The sequence below is a fragment of the Heteronotia binoei genome, chromosome 5 (assembly GCF_032191835.1).
Source record: "Heteronotia binoei isolate CCM8104 ecotype False Entrance Well chromosome 5, APGP_CSIRO_Hbin_v1, whole genome shotgun sequence".
Lineage (NCBI taxonomy): Eukaryota > Metazoa > Chordata > Lepidosauria > Squamata > Gekkonidae > Heteronotia > Heteronotia binoei.
The window spans coordinates 57,759,678-57,780,986 of NC_083227.1; the positions used below are offsets into that span (position 1 = coordinate 57,759,678).

The 21,309-nt window shown below is 42.6% G+C and overlaps 1 protein-coding gene across 8 annotated transcripts in view; it reads left to right on the forward strand.

Moving 5' to 3' along the window:
• MITF (melanocyte inducing transcription factor) overlaps window positions 1-21,309 on the forward strand; it is a 191,040-nt gene that overhangs the window by 114,341 nt on the left and 55,390 nt on the right. For 4 of the 8 annotated variants that reach the window (XM_060239531.1, XM_060239533.1, XM_060239536.1 and 1 more), the window contains exon 2: window positions 15,046-15,292. In XM_060239531.1, the coding sequence (XP_060095514.1) occupies window positions 15,046-15,292 (247 nt within the window). Of the gene's footprint in view, window positions 1-10,585; window positions 10,676-15,045; window positions 15,293-21,309 lie in introns of all 8 variants that reach the window. The other 4 variants (XM_060239528.1, XM_060239529.1, XM_060239530.1 and 1 more) reach the window with 2 other exon arrangements.

Sequence of the window (21,309 nt, forward strand, 5' to 3'; positions counted from 1 at the left end):
GTAGAGTTGTTTGCTTTAAATGGTGGTTTTCTGCTGAACAAACGCTGGACATTTCAAGAATGTTGACGAGTCAAAACACTTGCACCTCTGCTCTTTAATCAAGCTGATGGTGCCAGAATGTGGGCTGGTACCTTTTTCAGGTGGACATGGAAACGAGGAGAGACAACACTGTTAGATGGGGTAATTAAAAGGCCAATTTGAAGATTTGAAACGCCCACAGGCAAGTCCCATTCTATGCATTGCCTCAGTGTGGGTGATTGGAGGGTTGTAAAGTATCTCGGCTCTTCTGTGTATGCATCTTACAGACAAGGCCAACTTGGCTCTAAGCGCAGAGCCATCAAGTGTTCCTTCAGGTTCCTTCTTACCAAGCATTCTTAGTACTTGGAGATGTGCCATTTCCTCTTTTTCCAGCCATGCAGTCTATGGGTTGAGTATTACTTGTGGTTTCTGTCCCAACTCGATGAAGGCACTGAACCCTCAGGTTTCTGGTCTGAGGATTGCCACTTTACTCAGAAACTGATGCCTTACTTAGGCTTTACTGTGTACCCTTCAACACACTTTATGTGCACAGCTCACTGCTTAGTCCTCCACTGGGCCACTATTGCTTCAAAGAGGTCATGTTGCTGATCTCTCAGGAAAATACAGTCCTCATGAGGCAGCACAGGTCTAGCAAAAAATAATTTGATGCTTTGGTGAGCATTACATGCACCATTCATGCTCATAACCCTATGCCTCCAAAGAGAGATGGAAAATTAGCCCTATAATGCCTTTCCTCTGTCTAACACTATGTACAGGGGATGACTCGTGTTGGCCAGCTTCCTTCCATCTGCTGCTGTAAAGTCCACCCATTCCCTCTCATCTTGGCTGAATGAGGGGGTCTCCAATGGCATTCGCTTAATGCCCTCCTCATCACTTGGGAGGCTAGAGCATAAAGTTGCCAGTTCCTCTCAGTCACCAGTGGGGGAGGGGGCTTGCTGACCATATGCAGGCATCACCAGCAACGTGCTGACATCACCTCCTGTGCATCTAGAAGTGAAGTCAGCTAATTTCTAGGGATGCTCTGGCATTTTGGCAAAAATCTGGTTTCCCCCCCCCAAATGCTGGAGTGTACCCCATTTCCCTTATTCATTGCTGATACAAAATACCAATAATGTTAGGGATATGTATGGAACAGAGCGTCACTTAAGGTCTGCTTAACAAAAACAAAAATCAAATTGCGCCTGTCACAACTTCTCATTCAATTTGTATGGCTAGATATGGTAGAGAGGCATGGTGGCTCAGTGGCAGCCCTGAGGGCAATGCACTGCCACTGCCCCACCAGGTCAAACCAATGTTCCTCACTTGCTCGGTCAGACCAGCTGCCTCTTGCTCCCCTGGGCACTCGTGCACACCTCTCCACAGTCAGGGCAGGGGGAGCTGGAATAATACCTAGTGCCTCAGGTGGTATCTGGGGAGTGTCCCAGGTGAGTTGTAGAAAACCACAACTCCCAGGATGCTGTGGGAGTGGGGCAGGGCCTGACAGATTTCAGCTGGGAACGGGAAGAGGAGAGTCAGTGGAGGCAAAAGTGGCCTCATCGCCCAGCCGCCTGTCCCATTCCACCATACACTCTCTGGCGCCGCCCACCCACCTGCTGGTGCCCGTTGCACCTGCACCCCACCTGAGGGTGAGTTGCAAGCGGGGAGGGGGCATGTGGAAATTTAGTATCATTTTCTGGGTAGAAGGTGGTATTGGGTGTCACCCCTCTCCTGGTGTGGCATTCATGTAATGACTGTGTGAGGGTGGCAGCAGTCCTGGGTGGGTGAGGAGCATGAGCGGAAGGGCAGGATGTCAGGTGCAGGGGACTGTTAGCCTAGGGCACCAAAAAGCCTGGCACTGGCCTTGACTACGTGGTCCTGAGGGTGAGACTTGTATATTTTAATAGCACAGGACTCCAGGTTAAGAGTAGACAAAATAAAATTTTATTTGTACAAGAAGCATATTGGTTTTAAAATGATTTGTAACTTATCTCTTTAGTGAATAAAAGTGTAAATTAATAACTTCCGACTGAGGTATCACACTGTTTCACTTCACAAACACTCCTCAGTCTCAAATCCTTTTTTCTCTTCAGAACTTACTTTGACTAGTCTTTGAGAGCCAGTTTGGTGTAGTGGTTAAGTGTGTGGACTCTTATCTGGGAGAACTGGGTTTGATTCCTCACTCCTCCACTTGCATCTGTTAGAATGGTCTTTGGTCAGCCATAGCTTTTGCAGGAGTTGTCCTTGAAAGGACATCTGCTGTGAGAGCCCTCTCAGCCCCACCCACCACACAGGATATCTGTTGTAGGGGAAGAAGATATAGCAGATTGTAAGCCACTGAGTCTCTGATTCAGAGAGAAGGGTGGGATATAAATCTGCAGTCTTCTTCTTTATTTTATTTATCTCAGTTTAGTCTTTTCCTTCATAACTGAGGTTTCTGTCAGATTCTGTCTCTTACACCCTTATAATACTTTGACAATATTAGGTTTTGACTCTTTCTAGTCATTAGTATGTCCTCTAAAACATTCTGCTTTCTTTTTAGAATCTTGAATGCTTTTCACAGCACTAATATAGGATTATAATCAGAAGACTGCTCCTCAGACTTTGTTGACTGCTGACTGACCATGACTGACTGTTAACTGCTCACAGCCTGACTGACTTCTGCCTTCTTTCTCTAAGCTCAGCTCATATACTCTGTCACCATCCAATCACCTCACTCATCCTCCTCTTTCACCCCCCTTGTTCTTCTGCAACTTACCAAACATTTAAAGAAATACACACCTAATACTTCTAAATCAGGGATGTCAAACTCATTTGTTATGAGGGCCGGATCTGATATAAATGAGACTTTGTCAGGCTGGGCTATGTGTGTTATAAAATGTAATGCCAGGTAGCAGAGATATAAACACTATAAAGGACACAGACAAGCACAATTAAAAGATTTTTTAAACCTTACAATAAAACATGCTTAAAAGATTTGCACTCTTGCAGTATTTTGTTATTTAACAGTCTCTGGTAGCTGACACCACTTGCTCTGAGATATTGCATCAAAGTCTGGAGGCAATGTCTATACTGTAGCAATCTTGAGTATGCTGTTCAGGTGTGTATCTGTAAGTTGCAAACCTACTTTTGATTTATTGACATTCATTACAGAAATCTCATGCTCAATGCTTTGAGTCTAAGACCCAGAGGAAAACATAAAATGGCTGGGCATTGCAAGCTTTTTGTACATAAATTGCTTCACTTTCTGGTGAAGACTCCATGACACAGACTGAGGGCTGTGTGTTTGTCTACAAAACTATAGTCTTCCCCAGAGAAATAACTACAACTCCTATGAGGCAGTGCAAGAATAGAGAGACAGCAATGCACAATGGTCAGTATCAGCCTACTAATATGGGAAGACTCAGTTAATATCCCAGTAAATGTTCTGGTCTGGACACATAGCCTCAGCCTATTCCACCTCACTGGCTTGCTGTTATTCCTTACCTAATAGTTCACATTGCTTTCCTACTGAAAAAGACTGGATCACAAAGCCATGAATACAGTGAAAAGGGGGAGGCAAATTCAGTTGCACCCTGCCAAGCTCTGGCATAACAAGCCAACAAAATTCACTCTCTCTTTCTCTCTGTATCAAGACATAAAGCTCATATCTTGAATAAAACTTTCTTGGCCTTAAAGGTGCTTTGTATCTCTCTGTGATTGAGGGAACTGGGCACAGGAAGTTCTGGCTCTTTCCCTTTCTCTGCAGGGATGAAGAGGGGGAGAAGCCTCAGCCAATAGAAGGAAGAGAGGCTTGGTTCAGTAGCTCTGCTGTGCAATTGAGAGAGCCTGGCAAAGCAAGCTCTCCCTCCTTCATCTTCCTCCCCACATACGGTGTCAATGGAGAACATACAGGCTTTGCTCTGTAGCTCCTGTGCGATTGAGCAAGCCTGGAAAAGCAAGTTGTGGTGCAGAAGGAAGCAAAAGAGGGAGAAGGAAGCAGACAACGGTAAGGTCCTTTTGGACCTGATAGGAGTCTTCTGGGGACCTGATTCATCCGCTGGGCCACATGTTTGACACACCTGAAATTAATCATTGTTTTCACCCATATAATGCAGTCTGTCCTAAGATAACAGTTTACAATTTGGGAGGATTATCTCTTTAACCAAAAGTAAGTGCTGTGGCCAAACATGATTGTGGCTAGGACTTAATGTCTGGGTCAAAGAGTTCTTTATTTTGCTGTTTGGGTCACAGAGCTTGATCGCCACAAGAGCCATAATTAAAGATTGAACTCTACCAAGTTTCCTAAGGAATTCTTTATTACTATTGCTTCTTGCTAATTCTGGCAAAAGGCTCTCTGCCCAATGCAGATGGCATTCCTATCATTGCTGTACGAATTTCAAAGCTCAAGACTCTAATTTTGGGCCAGGGGAGTTGCACTGTGTGCGTGTGCAGTTTTGATTAAAGTGCACAGCCATAAGTTACAAAGCTCTGCCTTACTTGCCAAAGAAGGCAAGGGTTGAACCAGGAGTGCTTTAACCTAAAATTAATTTTTTTTTTGTGGGTGGAGAAGGGCTGGAGGGAAAGTTGGCAGCAACTGGGAAATGGAACAGGAACATGATGTTTTTCAAGCTGATGGAATTCTCACCTAATGAAGGCACTTGAGTGTGAGTAGTTACAGAATACTGTACATTATGTGCATGAATAAAAGCAACATTGTGATTATCTCCAGTTCTGCCCAAACTAAGCCGAGTTTTGGTTTTTCTCTTAATAATAAAGCTGAGAAGAACATTTTATAATCAGCCTCATCATCTCTTCTCCTTATTGATCCATCCACCAAGTCCTCAGATCTGTTTTTTAAGGAATGGTGTAAGTTAAAAAAGAGCCTCATAGAACATGCACATGTTATGTTAAAGCAGGGGTGTCAAACATGCAGTTCGGGGACCGAATCACTCCCCCCCCCCCCCGAGGGCTCCTATCAGGCCCCCAACCAACAGGCTCATGTTCACTTCCTTCTCCCTCTCTCTTGCTTCTGTCTGCATCTCAGCTTGCTTTGCCAGGCATGCTGAATTGCACAAGAGCTACAGAGCAAAATCTCTGTTTTCTCCATTGGCTGAGGCTCCTCCCTTGGAGAGGAAAGGCGGAAGGCAAAGCTTGTTTTTTCCAAGCTCTTTCAATCATACAGCAGAGCTACTGAACCAAGCCTCTCTTCCTTCTATTAGCTGAGGCTCCTCCCCCCCATCCTTTGGGGAAGGAAAGAACCAGAGCTTCCTTCTCCCAGTTCCCCAGATCCCATGGGAGAAATACAGAGAAGACCCACGAGTGCTAATGTTTTAAGCATGTTTTAATTGTGTTTGTCTGTGTCCTTTATAAAGTTTCTATCTCTGCTACTTAATCTTAAATAGGTACACACATGGCCTGGCCTGGCCTGACATGGCCCAGCCCAACCCCACATGGCCCAGCCCAACAAGATCTCATTTATGTCAGATCTGTCCCTCATAATGAATGAGTTCGACACTCCTGTGTTAAAGTATATCTTCTGTTAGGTTAAGATACATCTTCCAGCTGCATACAAAATACCTGGAATACTTATGTTCTCTGCCATGAAGCCACAGGTCTAGCATAAGAAGTTTGTTTGTTTAATTAAGCAGAAGGTTTTTTTTTTTAACTGGCCTAAAGTACTATGAAGACACTCTGAATAGGGAGATTAAACTAGATAAAATCTCAGACTTGTGACTCCATCAGCACTGAACACTGCATAACACAAAACTAAATAAGATTTTGTAGCTATTCTAAAAGAGGCTTTGGCGGTTTTCCAGAGGGAGCATCAAACCTGTGTAGCGGCTTCTGAAAATACCTTGATGTATGCATAGTGCTTTGGTAAGATCATAACTCTGGTATATCTCCTGTGGCACCTTGGTAGCATATGTGAGATATAATGGGTGAAACAGTCTCTTAATTATGTCAAGAGTCAGTTCTTAGAGAAGTTTTTAAAGATAAAATTAGCAGTTTACAAATTGTCCAGATATCGTTATGGTATCAGACCAGAATCTGGGAGGTCCAGCTTGGAAATTCCAATCTGCCATGAAAACTCATTGGGTGACTTTGGGCCAGTCACATACTATCAGCTTAACCTACCTCACAAGGTTATTGTGACTAGGATAAAATGGAAGGAGGAGGAGGAGATTGGATTTATACCCCACTTTTCACTACCCAAAGGAATTTCTGAGCGGCTTACAATCTCCTTTCCCTTCCCCTCCCTACAACAGACACACTCTGTGAAGTAGGTGGAGCTGAGAGAGTTCTGACAGAAATTGCTCTTGAGAGGAACAGCTCTGAGAATTTGTGACTGATTCAAGGTCACATCATCAGGTGCATATGGAAGAGTGGGGAATCAAACCTGGTTCTCTGAGATAAGAGCCTAACCACTACACCAAACTGGCTGTGGAGGAGAGGAGAAGGATGTAAACTGCTTTAGGTCCCCACTGGGGGAAAATAGTAGGGTATAAATGATTTTTAAAAATAAAAACATAGACAAAATAATAAATGCAGATTCTAAAGCATCGACACAATGCTTTTCTGTTGCCCCAGTCACTCCAAAATGTAAGCTATAGTATTCTGCAGTGGCTAAGAGCAGCTACACACTGAACACATGAAGCATATTTCATGCAGAGTTCCACTTTTGTGAATATAGCTTGGAGAAACATCGACTGAGGGGTGACATGATAAGAGGTTTGCAAGATTATGCATGAGATAGAGAATGTAGAGAAAGAAGTACTTTTTCCCTTTCTTACAATACAAGAGCTTGTCACTCAATGAAATTGCTGAGCAGTTGGGTTAGAATGGATAAAAAATACTTCTTCACCCAAAGGGTAATTAACACATGAAGTTCGCTGCCACAGGAAGTGGCGGCGGCTGCAAGCATAGACAGCTTCAAGAGGGGATTGGATAAACATATGGAGCAGAGGTCAATCAGTGGCTATTAGCCACGGGGTATTGATGGAACTCTCTGTCAGGGGCAGTGATACTCTGTATTTTTGGTGCTTGGGGGGGCCACAGTGGGAGGGCTTCTAGTGTCCTGGCCCCACTGATGGACCTTCTGATGGCACCTGGGTTTTTTGGCCACTGTGTGACACACAGTGTTGGACTGGAAGGCCCACTGGCCTAATCTAACATGGCTTCTCTTATGTTCGTAATATCTAAACCAGGGGTGTCGAACATGCAGTTCGGGGGCCGAATCAGCCCCCTGGAGAGCTCCTATCAGGCCCCTGAGCAACTGGCTGTCATCTGCTTCCTTCTCCTATATCTTGCTTCCTTCTGTATCACAGCTTGCTTTGCCAGGCTTGCTGAATTGCACAGGAGCTACAGAGCAAAACCTCTATTTTCTCCATTGGCTGAGGCTACTCCCCCCCGCCCCCATCCCCTGGGGAAGGAAGGAAAGAGCCAGAGCTTCCTTTGCCCTGTTCCCTGGATCTCACGGGAGAAATACAAAGAAGGTATTCTTAAGACCAATGAGTGCTAACGATTTAAGCATGTTTTAAGTTTTTTAAAAAATATATATTTGTGTTTGTCTGTGTTCTTTATAAAATTTATGTCTCTGCTGCCTAATCTTAAATAGGTACATACATGCCCTGACACAACACGGCTCGGCCCAACCCAACATGGCCCAGCCCCTAAAGGTCTCATTTATGTCAGATCTGGCCCCCTAAAAATGAGTTCGACACCCCTGACTTAGAGAGCTGTCCTGAACTAAGTAGCACCCTTCTAAATCTGCAGAAGCCACAGAGGTGAGAATGGTGCAACTCGACTTAGGATGAATAAAACTTCAAATTAAAGCACAGAGCATGAAGAAGGCGAGCACCGCTGTTAAGAAGGCTGGTCCTATACGGAGGGAAACCTGGGTTCCTGCTCCTGCTTAACCACACTGGTCGACCTTGGGCCGCTTCCCTTTGGCATGTCAAACATGCAGTCTGGGGGCCGAATCAGGCCCCTGGAGGAGTCCTATCAGACCCCCGAACAACTGGCTGTCATCTGCTTCCTAATCCCTCTCTCTTGCTTCCTTCTGCATCACAGCTTGCTTTGCAAGGCTTGCTCAATCGCACAGCAGAGCTACAGAGCATTTTCTCCATTGGCTGAGGCTCCTGCCTTGGGGAGGAAGGGGGGAGGAATAGCTTGCTTTGCCAGACTCTCTCAATTGCATAGCAGAGCTACTGAGCCAAGCCTCTCTTCCTTCTATTGGCTGAGGCTCCTTCCCCTCCTGGTCCCCTGAGGAAGGAAGGAAAGAGCCAGGGCTTCCTTTGCCCAGCTCCCTAGATCCCATGGGAGAAATACAAAGAAAGCACTTTTAAGGCCAATGAGTGCTAATGTTTGAAGCATGTTTTAAGTTTTTTAAAAAAATATATTCGGGTTTGTCTGTGTTCTTTGTAAAATTTATATCTCTGCTACCTAATCTTAAATAGGTACACCCAGCCCAGCCTGGCATGGCCCGGCCCAACAAGGTCTCATATATGTAAGATCTGACCCTCATAATAAATGAGTTTGACACCCCTGATCTAAACTGTAGATGAAGTATATGTTTCTGCACACTCTGACTCATTAAAGATCCCAAAATAGATGACTGTGGAGATAATATAGTTCATCGATTTGCTATAGGAAGCACTGAATTTACACACAGCAAATATAGTTGATGTAAACTGTGAGAATCTCTTAAGTCTTAAGTAGCCTTCAATACAGTTCCCCAGTAAGTGCTGCATGAATGAAAAGCAGAGGTACAGTTTGGCTACAGCCCCAAATTGCTTATGGTTAGCTCCAGACTAAGAGCCAGCTTGGTGTAGTGGTTAAGTGCATGGACTTGTATCTGGGAGAACCAGGTTTGATTCCAAATGCAACTGTTGGAATGACCTTGTGTCAGTTCATAACTCTCTCAGAGCTGTTCTGCTGAAGAGCTTGGAGAGCTCTCTTAGCCCCACCTACCTCACAGGGTGTCCGTTGTGGGGAGGGGAAGGGAAAGGAGATTGTAAGCCGCTCTGAGACACCTTTGGGTAGTGAAGGGCAGGGTATAAATCCAATATCTTCTTCTTCAATAGAATTTTTAAAAATTGCTTTGTTCTAAAAGCCATTTAAGCAGAAAGACTGTTGCAGAAAGACTCCGATGCTTGGAGGTGAGTACATTCACTACAAACGTGATAGTGTAGTTATGATATCAAGTTGCAAAATGCATGGCTTTGTGGTAAGACAAGTGCAAAAGTATGTATAAGACCACAGCACTTAATAAAATGTCTGCCAGCAACTTGTATAATTATTTTTATTATGTTACTTTTTATAATGTTTATTAAACCAGGGTGTCTAACTCGTTTGTTATGAAGGCCAGATCTGACATAAATGTCACTTTGTTGGACCAGGCCATGTGTGCCATAAAATGTGCTACTGGAGATATAGACTTTATAAATGTGATTTGAGATGTGAGATGGCAATAGCAGGGTTGATTGATGTGATATGCAGAAGGGTGGTAGGTGTGGAGATACCAGCATTGGTAACGAGACAGGAAACCTAGGTCTCAGTTTCATCCAGGAGGATTTAGTCTAGGAGGATGCAAAGAATAAATAGACATAAGTCTGACATTAGAAACCACAACATTCAGTTGTTGACCTAAGAGTAGCCGTGAATTGTAGCAGTCCTGGCTGGTGCTCCATATCACCCCTTCACACACACACACACACACACACACACACACACAATACAGAAATGCTGATGCTCAATGGAATGGTGCAGGGAGAAATGGGAGGGGAGAAATAGCATGCCCATGACATCACTTCTGGCTAGGAACCTAGAAGTAGTGTTGTTGAGTTCTGCAACAGTCTAGAATTGTCTCAATCTTTGTGGTTTTCACCATACGGTATGGGTAAACCCTAGTGTGCCATGCAACATAGTGAAGTCATTTTTGGTTATGGAGATGGAAGTGGAATTACAGCATCATGTGATGGTGTTTAGGCTAGGTTTAGGCTAGGTTTTAGGGCTGGCAACCCTATAGCCCAGGGGTGGCCAACGGTAGCTCTCCAGATGTTTTTTGCCTACAACTCCCATCAGCCCCAGCCATTGGCCATGCTGGCTGGGGCTGATGGAAGTTGTAGGCAAAAAACATCTGGAGAGCTACTGTTGGCCATCCCTGCTATAGCCTAAGCTATTTCACAGAGTTTGTGTGAGGATAAAAGGAGAAGCTTGTATGTTCTTCTAGGGAGCTCATAAAAAGAGCAGGACAAAATCTAAAAAAGTAAATATATACTTGCTGTCCAAAAAGATGAAAAATGCTTAATTACCTCAATAAGTAAATGTTTACACACTTGCAATAAATGACTCAAAAGCTGCAGCAAGGCCTCGTTTGCCATTTAGAGCTCAGAATTTTCAATCATGCAAATAAAGCAGAGGGTAGTCAGAGAGGTCAGTGTGCTGCTGATGTCACAATGATGTCCTCTAACTGTACCTTGAGAGAGCTTTTTGCTTACTAATTTGCTAGATCTTAGCATTGGGAAATGTTTGTCCTACATGTAAAATCATGCATTCTACTAAAACCGTCTGTTATCTTCCTTCCCAGTTTTCTAATGAATACCTCTCTTGTAAGAGCCAATGAAATGGTTCATCAGGATCAGCTCAGCTCACAGAAACACTTGAGAGATGGCACAAGGTGACTATACTAGAAAACCTTCTGTGGCATTGTGGTTTGAAAAGAAAGTGAAGGATTTGTGGTTTCTTGGGAGGAGGTCTGGTACCCATTTAGAGGCTTTGAATAAAAATATAGGAATGAATACAGTGAGAGAAATACTGCAACAACATTTTAGCTTCCAGCTTTATTTGTAGGGTTGCCAGCTCCAGGTTGGGAAACACATGGAGATTTGGGGGGTAGAGCCTGAGGAGAATGGGGTTTGATGAGGGGAAGGACTTCAGTGGGGTATAATGACATAGAGTCCACATACAGTGGCCAATTTCTCCAGATGAACTGATCTATGTCTCCTGGAGATCAATTGTAATCTCAGGAGATCTCCAGCTACAACCTGGAGGTTGGTAATCCTATATGATTTGAGGAATCCTATTGATTTGAGTGGATGGAGCTGTGCATGATGGTACTTATTATGTATCTGGTCTTGCACAAAGAAAAGTGCACCATGACCCCTGTAACAAAACAACAATTCATTTATCCAGCCATTTTAAACCTTATACAGATTGTCCTCTATCACCCCCTCTGGTTTACCAACAAACCACATCTCTAATATACTCTGCAGCAGGGCTTTTTTTCTGGGAAAAGGGGTGTCGGAACTCTCAAGAGGGAAATGCAAGAAAAACATACGGGCGCCCCTCATGAACTTTTAAACATTTTTTGAGAATTTTGTTTCCTCAAAGAGTTTTCAGAACTTAGTTCCACTGCGTTCTTCCAGGAAAAAAAGACCTGCTCAGTATGGTACAGTTCTCATTGAAAACCTGGTAGCTCAAGGGCACTGTTGGTGGAACAACAATTAGAACTTGAATTCTAATCAGAGAATTAAGGCTTTGTTCTGTTAAGAACTAGTAACACTAAACAGTTGTCTTCCATTCTGCAGCTCAATGAAAACCAGCATATCTGCAGTGTGAGGGCAGATTTCTCCTCTCTTTATTATTTTTTCCTCTTTTATTTATTTTCCTCTTTATTCCTAGCCAGACCCCTGTCCTCCAGTTATGTGGGGTAGACCACCTGTTCAGAGGAACACCTCTGCGGTGCATTGTAGGGTCCTATACTGCATTTGCAAACTAACGATTTTTCATACTGTTTTATGACTGTGACCTCTGGGTATAGCTTCTTCCTGTGATACTGTTTTAGGCAACTTTATGTCAAAAAGAGGAATATAAAATCCTTCATATTTAATAGTTTGGTTCTGCTCCTTTGTAATGTGACACTTTTCTTCAGCTTGTGTTCATTTTATGCCAAGTCCTAAAATGTTTACACTGATGTATAATGGTGAGTGTTGTTGAAGCTTGGAAACTTGGATTTTCTTTCTTGCTTTGTAATGAAGCTGATCATGAGATGAAAAATCAATTTACAGAATCTTTCAAGAGTAGAAGTTACATTAATCTGAGATGCCTGTGCTTTACAAACCTCATCTTTTTCAAAATATTACCTGATGTGTATGAGTTACATCTCAACAAAATTAAGTACAAAAGAGTCACCCACTCCAGAGTTTATTAAAAGCATGTATAAAATGAAGATTTGTGGGAACAAATAACTGAAGAATAAAAATGGCTTTAGGGGGATCTCTAAGCTGTTTAATACTTCTGAAAGTACTGTACCATTTTGAGAACTGGCTAATTTTTCACATTTCTATGGGACTGAAAAGCACATTTCTCTCCCCCCCCCCTCCATTTCAGCAAACTAAGATGGTGGTAAGACTTGTTGATTGTGGGGTTTGTTACACATGCTGCTCTAATTATTTTTTGTGCTGATAATCAGCAGCTATTAAGGTACAGACTTTTCTACTGTGTTTAAAAAATTGGACGGTTTGTGGGATGCGAGACTACTTCATCTTTATTTGAAAGTCTTCCTTTTTCTCTCCAAGTATCCCAGTCAGTGACTTCTCTTGGGCAGCTAATTAGTGCGATTATTCCACAGCTGCATTAGTTTCACCACAAAGGTTTTCTCTTGTTTTATCAAAAGGATCAGTCTCCCTGAGAATGTTTCAACCTGACAGGCCTGGAATAGCAAGACATCATTCTCTACCCCTACCTCTCAAAATTTTGAAAAAAGAAAAATGTGCGGGGGGTGGGAAAGCCAATACTCTAAAAACCTAGGCTTGTTTCTTTCCCCTGTAAAATGCTCACCTTTTGAGATGTGGATGATTGAAATAAGGAATGAAGAGCAATTACTTAAGATTTGACTAAGGCGCAAGTCCTGGAGAGTTTTTGGAAAGAGATGATTTCTCGCTATCCCACCACGGGATATGGCCTCCAGATGATTTCTTTCTATCCCACCACAGGACATAGTCTCTAGTGAGACATTCTAGCAGTCTGTTCATATTTACTGCATTTCCCAAACAGGGATTAGTTTCTCTGTTGAATGTGAACCCTCCTCCCCCAGTTCCCCTCTTCTCTAAAATCTTGATGTGTTCTCATTTTTGAGACTCTTGTTAGAATTGCTAGGGCTTAGGGTTCGCCTTCCCCCCACCAGAACTCCTTAATCTAACTGTCATAATTGAGAAAACTGAGTGGCTACTGAGGACACATTAGGCCAAGAGTTTTTTTTTAAAAGATAATTTTAATTTTCACTTTGCTTAGCCCAACAAATCCAGTTCACCTTTTTACTTTTCTTGCTCAAAAGTCCCACAGTAAGATTTGCTCTGCTACTGTGTATGTATAGCACACTCTGAGATGTAGTTGGCCACCCTTCGGAAGCTATTGGACTTAGGTTGTGTAACTCTGCTCAGCATTGCATTGTCAATCAACTTTCTTGCTTTGAGATGCGGAGGAGCCTTTAAGCAAGTAAAGGCATTTCTGCTTGCATAAGGGAAGATTTCCCTGTTGAGCTGCAGCTCCCTTCACTGCATTCCATGCTGCAGCCTTTACACAGAGGGAGGTTAAAAAGTTCCAAGCCATGAGTGGAGCTTTGCTTGAAGTTCTTTATATTCAAATCTAGGCAGTCAGTATTGTAGCCTCAGTGGGGTACAATGCTGTAGAGTCCACCCTCCAAAGCCTCTGTTTTCTCCAGTGGAACTGACTTCTGTAGTTTGGAGATGAACTGGGATTCCAAAGGATCCCCAGGTTTCACCTGGAGGCTGGCATCCTTACATCATAATGGAGAATGTCAGTGCTGTACCATAGTTCAGCGGCAGAGCAAATGAATGTGTTTGCTTCACTGAGAAACTATTAGTGATCATATTGTACTCATATTAGTAGAGGAGGAAAATGTGAAGAGAAACATATGCCATTCTCTAGAAATCCCATTTACCCCAGGGACTAGAATTTGCTTTAGAGTGATCCAGGTGGGCAGCCTTTAGAGCGTCTTTCATAATAGCATCTCTCACAGAGCCTAAAAATTGCTCAGTACAGGACATCCTGAAAGGGAGATTGCCTAATCTTTTTTCTTTTGTGAAAACTGTTGCACCAACCCACCTAATTACCTTTCAAAAGTTGTGTAACTTCTTGTTAATTAGCTATATGTCAAACAAATGCGTGAAGGGAGTCAAAGAGTGAGAATTCGCAACTTTTGGAAAATCAGATAAAATTATGATTATTTATTCCATATCAAAGAGCCAGTGTAGTGTGCTGTTAGGGTGCCAAACTGGGGGGAAGGGAGGGATATTCAGGTTCAAATGCCCTCGTGCCGTTAAGGTCACTGGATGACCATGAGCCACTCATACTCTACCTCTGTGCCTCAACCAGAGCTTTCTTTGTAGCAGGAACTCCTTTGCATCTTAGGCCACACACCCATGATGTAGCCAATCATCCTGGAGTTTACAGTAGACCCTTTACTAAGAGCCCTGTAAGCCCTTGGAGGATTGGCTACATCAGGGGGTGGGGCCTAATATGCAAAGGAGTTCCTGCTACAAAAAAAGCCCTGGTCAACCAAACCTACCTCACAGGGTTGTTATTTAAATAAAATTGAGAACTGTGCTTCTCAGAGGGCCTTAGAGGAAGGGTAGATGAAACAATGACAACTGTTGAGGCAAATAAGCAGGAGAAGATATCTTGAATTGTGGGGAAAAATCAACACATTTCCTATATTCTAGAACACAGAACAGTAATAATATACTAGATTCCAAAAGCAACATTCAGATTGCCTGAATATTAATTATTACTTATAGTATTAATAGTATTTAACTAGTCCACTCAATATCAAATTTTGGGATCATCAGAAATTTAATTAGGCTGCAGAGGCCCATCTTCTGTGACAATCAGTCCAAGCCTTTGCCACCATAACTCTTTGTAAAAGAGTTTCCCATTTTGTGTACCCTTGTTTTCGTGCAGCTCTTCAAAAGTGCAATGAAATCAATGAGTGATGGTGCTTTCTGTCTCCTCTGGTGTTTCCTGCAGCAGTTCTGAGCACCCCGGAGCATCCAAGCCTCCGCTAAGCTCCTCCAGTATGACCTCACGGATTTTGCTACGGCAGCAGCTCATGCGTGAGCAGATGCAAGAGCAAGAGCGCCGAGAGCAGCAACAGAAGCAGCAGGCAGCCCAGTTCATGCAACAGAGAGTGGCCGTCAGTCAGACCCCAGCCATCAACGTCAGCCTCCCTACTAGCCTTCCTCCTGCAACTCAGGTCCCGATGGAAGTCCTTAAGGTATGTCAGCTTTTCAGCATGTGTGCCTAAATTCTTTGGGGGGGGGAATTTAGCTTTTGAGCGCAAGTTCATGTAATAATGGTTTAAGTTTATGTAACAGTAGTTTAAGTTTAGTTGTAACAGCAGTTAAAGTTTAGTTACTTCTATAAATGTCCACTTCTCCAGCCATGCACCTTGAGTTTCTTTTATTCCAGGTAAGGCCGCCTACCTGGGTCACAGATGCCCTTGAAGAAAGAAATGTTACTTTGTAGGCTGGATATGAAACACACATTATGAAATTTTCCCCTGTATTTCAGGCATACTTGCTAAATACTTTTCAAAATTGTTGAGTTTTCTGTTTCTGTGGTTGCACATGGATTTGGGGTTTTTTTTAAGAACTGGTGAATGGGATTGTTCAGAAACTCAGTAAAGGTTCTATACAAAGGATTGTTTCAGAAAGCCTTAATTTGGATGACGGTATTGTGCTCTTTGCCATTTGTAATCCTTTTTCGCACAAATGACTTCATTTCTTTTTGTAGCTTTTGTGTTCCTTGCAAGTCTAGCTTCCTAATTATTGGGGAGGACCTTATCCCTAGTTGAGGGAAGTACAGACCTCTTTGCTTCACTGAAGCTGAGTAAGACCCATTTCAGCCAAACAGCTTGGTTGTTTTTATCAATTAATACAAGAACTGAAAACAAAGGATGTAACTCAGAGTTTGAAAGAAATTGCAAGTTGTAGTGACTTTTATCCTCTTGCACCTGCAAGATGTATCCCCCCCCCCTGATTCTTGATTATGGAGTAATGCCCTTCATCCAGCGCACAAATATGTGTTCATGTTGGTGGCAATACATTAATGCCCACAATTCTCTGACAATATTCAACTTTCCTTTGAGTTTCATGTCTTACTATAGTTGGCAAAGGATTGCTTGGGAGAGATGGGGAAATCTGGAAGAGCAGTTTGCTACCTTCATTTCAGGTGCAGAAGGCAGAAATGAACTGGAGAGGCCAACAGTCAGATATGTAGGAAAGCTATAAGTTTACTTGCTGATCAGAGATTGGGAGAAGACAACATGGGCTTCAAACTGAAAGCTTTGTAGAGGGCCTATAGGGGGTGCTGTGCACTTTAAAAATATTTTAAATCTATTAATCCTCCGCCATAATGAGGGCAGAAACACACTGTTTAGCGTTATGATCAAGCATCATAAAAGCCATGAAAAATTCAAATCTGTGCAGCTTCTGGACTGCACCCTTTGTTTAAAGCAAATGTACTCTATATGGGTGTTTTTTCCCTGTTAGACGAATGTTTAGCTGTGTTCTCATTTGTGTTTAACAATAACTTTGTTTCAAGTTGGGCTGCCAGCTCCTTGTTGGGAAATACCTGGAGATTTTGGGGGTGGAACCTAAAGAGGGAAGGGTTTGGGGAGGGGAGGGGTTTCAGTGGGGTATAATGCCATAACATCCACCTTCCAAAGCAGCCATTTTCTCCACTTTTCTCGGTTGCAGCAGTGAGAGATCTTTAGCTACCACATGGAGGTTGACAACTTGTCAGGCCAGGCCATGTGTATCATAAAATGTAATGCAGGTAGCGGAAATATAAACTTTATAACACAATTAAAGATTTTTTAAAACTTAAAATAAAACGTGCTTAAAACATTAGCACTTGTTGGTCTTAAAGGTACTTTATTTGTATCTCTCCTGTGTGATCCAGGGAACTGGGCAAAGGAAGCTCTAGCTCTTTCCTTCCTTTCCCAGGGGACCAGGAAAGGAAGGAGCCTCAGCCAATAGAAGGAAGAGGGCTGGACTCAGTAGTTCTGCTGTGCTATTGAGTGAGTCTAGCAAAGCAAGATCTCCTTCCCCCCTTCCTCCCCAAGGGAGGAGCCTCAGCCAATGGAGAAAACAGAAACTTTGCTCTGTAGCTCCTGTGTAATTGAACAAGCCTGACAAAGCAAGCTGTGATGCAGAAAGAAGCAAGAGAAGGAAGGGGAGGAAGAAGGAGAAGGAAGCAGATGACAGCCAGTTGCTTGGGAGCCTGATAGGAGCCTTCTGGGGGCCTGATTTGGCCCCCAGGCTGCAAGTTTGACACCTTTGATTTAAAAAGTTTGAACATCGCTCTGAACATTGAAATCCTAACAGAAAAAAATGCCAGGAACATAGAGAAACTGGTTTGCTGTTTCCCTTGTTTTCTGTTGCAGGCTGAGTGGATAGCATTTTCTTTTGCACTGTTGTGTGTGAACTTTATTTTTGGCCATTGTTTGAGAGCTGAAAATGGGAATAGCGCACCCAGTCTTACTGTTTTCTAAACTAAATATTTGTCTGTTCTGAGGTAAATAACAGTGCAGGCACTTGATAACATGTTCTGTTCTGCCTGACCATCTAAATATCGTTTTCTGTGTAGTTTCTTCTCTCAGAGATACTCTGTATTTGTGCATTGTCAGGTTCATTCACTGATGCTGATATTTTACAGAGCTCATCACTGTAAATTTTGCAAATATGTTATAGAGGAATCCAAGGTGGAAAAGCATTCAAAAGGAAACAGCTTTTTTTAAAAAAATTGTCTGCTTTTATTTGTCTTTTAAGGTGTTAAACCAGGTAACTGTACAAAGGTTGGTGGTTATATGTTTCTGTTTCCCCCATTGTATTAAGGCATGAAAAATCCATACATTACATATATCAAAAATCCTACATTACATTAAGAGCATGCCAGCTTCTGTATAGTCATTTACTTTTAGTTGGGTTCCTATAAGGAGTTAAAAAATCTCTCATCAGTTTTTGATGCTTGTTAGAAAGCGAAGCTTGGAGGACTGATTCAACTTTTCTCCTAAGATTCCACATGCTTATTTGCTTTCTTGCTTACAAAGTTTGCACTGCATAGAACTCTCCTTGCTTGTTATGTCAGACCATGCTTTAATGACATTCCCTGACTCGATTTACTGTAACTGACACTGGTTGAAGTAAGTGCTTTGCCACACAGTAGAAGCAGTGAGAGGAACATAGGTTCCCTTACCACTTCAGTGGGAGTAGAGTCAGAGACAATAGTCTGCAGTTGTCCTGATAATATGAAAGACCATGCTAGAACCTTGCTGTCAGAGGTACTAGCCATGCCAGAGGTAAGGTTGTGGCTCAGTGGTAGAGCATTTGCTTTGCCAAGTACAATCTCTAGCATCTCCAGTTAAAAAGATCAGGTGGTAGGTGATGTGAAAGATCTGTATGTAGAGAGCCTTTACTAGTGAAGTAGGCTATACTGGCCCTGATAGACCAAGGATCTGATTCAGGATAAGGTAGCTTCATAGGCTTCTTTGTGTATTCAGAGTCAAATGAAAGTTTTGGACCTTCAAATGTTCTGAAGTACACAGCAAAATATTGGTACACAAAGAAACAAGGGGAATATTCTGTTACACTTCATTACTGTAGTATCAGGCTTATGTCTGTCATAATAATACCTGTTTATGCCTACGTATCATACGAGACTTGTGACCATATTCTTTGGAAGTATAAAACCCCCATTCCTAAAGTCTAGGAATGAAACAGGAGCGCAACCAGAATAATCTTGGATTTTTTTCCCCAGGCCACATAATGTAATATTCTATAACTATAGCTTCTCAGTCCATGAGATAGTTCAGATGGTATTCCCAAACAATGAATTCTGATTTGATAAGGAACTCTTCTTCATAATGTATGATGTGACACCATTATGCACTGAGCTCATAATATTCTTTAGACAAGGAGCAGGCACAAGATGAATAAATGCCCCATTGGCCTGAGGCAGTGGTGGTAGTAGACACTGTTTCCTGCCTCCACACCACGCTAATGCCACCACCCCATTCAAGAGCTGAAGGCTTTCTGGACTCTTGCATGGTTATTTCCTCTCATGAGATTTTGGCCATGATGTTGGTTGTCCTTAACTGCTAACTAGAAATGGAAGCCAAGCTCTTGCAATAAGAAGGAATCTCACACGAGTTCAGGAACCAGCATGCACCGATTGGCATGCTGCCTTAAAAGATGCTCAAGGGAATGAGGAGGTAAGGAAGATTTAGTTGGCTGCTATCTTGAGGCTGCAGTCAGGTGAGTAGCAGGTGGGCACCTGACTGGCAGGCAGTGGAATTGGAGGTTTCCACCAACCTAAGGCAACTTGCTATAGAGCCTACCTTGTTACTGGTAGATCATCTGCTGCCTTCCCATTTTGAGCAAAGAATCCTGGATTACTGTTCACCTTTGTTTTATCCGGTAAGGCACTATTTCAAAATACTGCACCCTCAGAATAACTAAAAATATATCCCGTGTTGTAACTGTTGGGAGATCTGTTTTGGTTTCTAAAGTTAAAATGCTTTGTAAATCAAAAAAACTATAAGACTGATCAGTCTTCTAGAGGGTGAAGGTTGAAGCTGAATTGGGGCTTGGATCCTGACCAGAGTTGTAAATTCGCATTCACTGTGGACAGAGTACTCAAAAGAGTCAGGAAAGGTTAGCATGCTCTTTTAGCCCTTCTGGCTCTGTCTCCTGTACCAGAATTCAAACTTGGATCTCCTAGATTCTCATTCAGCACTCTAACTGCTCTATAACACTGTGTCTGTCTTTTGAAACACAGGAGATAAAAGGGGGATTTATGATTTGCTTTAATTCTTACAAAGTAGTAAACAATTTAACAACTTTTGTAGGAAAAACCTGACTTTATCCCAGTTACAGAGGTGGTTATATCATGCCAAGAATTTAAGTATGTGGATTCTGTTTTTTCTCCTTTTTAAAAAGACATGCAAGGATTATGGAAAGGTATGTTAATAAGGGCTACTATGCCAGCCAGAGTATTTATAGAGAGCACTATTGTACAACCAACAGTGCTATGCCAAGAACATGGTTTTTTCCCCTCAGTTGTTTTGCACTGATTCATTATTCTAAATGAAAAACACAAATTGATTAGCTTGATAATTTTAAGGTCAGGTTTTCAGGTCTTTTTCAATAATGGCAGATTTAGTACCCTTAATTTTTTTAAAAAATATTATTTCTGTAATATAGATATACACACTGCTCACATCTGATTAAAGAGGATTGTTCTTTTCTACACCTTCCAAGTTCTACCTTTTTTCTTTTGTTTTGAGTCTTACAGCTGGCGGCCTAGGTTTCAGAAACAGGTCTAACCAGGACTTTTTTTCTGGAAAAAGAGGTGCCAGAACTCTCAAGAGGGAAATGAAGGAGAAACATATGGATGCCCCTCATGAACTTTTAAACATTTTTTTGTGAATTTTGTTTCCACAAAGAGGTTTTGAAACTCTGTTCCACCATGTTCCCCCAGGAAAAAAGCCCTGGGTCTAACTAAAGGTTTGAACAAGGAAAATTGTTTCAATTAGGTTTGCCAAGTCCAATTAAAGAAATATCTGGGGATTTTGGGGGTGCAGCCAGGAGACTTTGGGGGTGGAGCCAGAACACATTGGGGTGTAGCCAGGACCAAGCATAATTGAACTCCAAAGGGAGTTCTGGCCATCACATTGAAAGGGACCACACACCTTTTAAATGCCTTCCCTCCACTGAAAATAATGAAGGACAGGGGCACCTTCTTTGGGGACTCATAAAACTGGACCCCCTGGTCCAATCTTTTTGAAACTTGGAGGGTATTTTGGGGAGAGGCACTGGATGCTATGCTGCAAATGTGGTGCCTTTACCTCAAAAAACAGCTGCCCCAGATACCCACGGATCAATTTTCCATTATACCCTATGGGAATTAGTCTCCATAGGGAATAATGCAATGTCCAGCAGACATTTCCCTCCCCTCCCCTCCCTTCACTTTCTAATGACCCTGAGGCAGGGGGAGGGGCTTCAAACCAGGGGATCCCCTGCCCCCACCTGAGGATTGGCAACCCTAGTTTCAATACAGGGGTGAGGTTGGGCGGGGAGGAAGGAAGAATTTGATTGGAAGGAATAAAATAGAAACTGATCAAGGCATAGTCCAGTGTAATGACCAAGTTTATTTCTTTTGTGTACTTTTTTTCTTCTCATAGTTTGAATTTCATTGAACAATGGTATCCAGGCTGGTGAGTACTCTAGC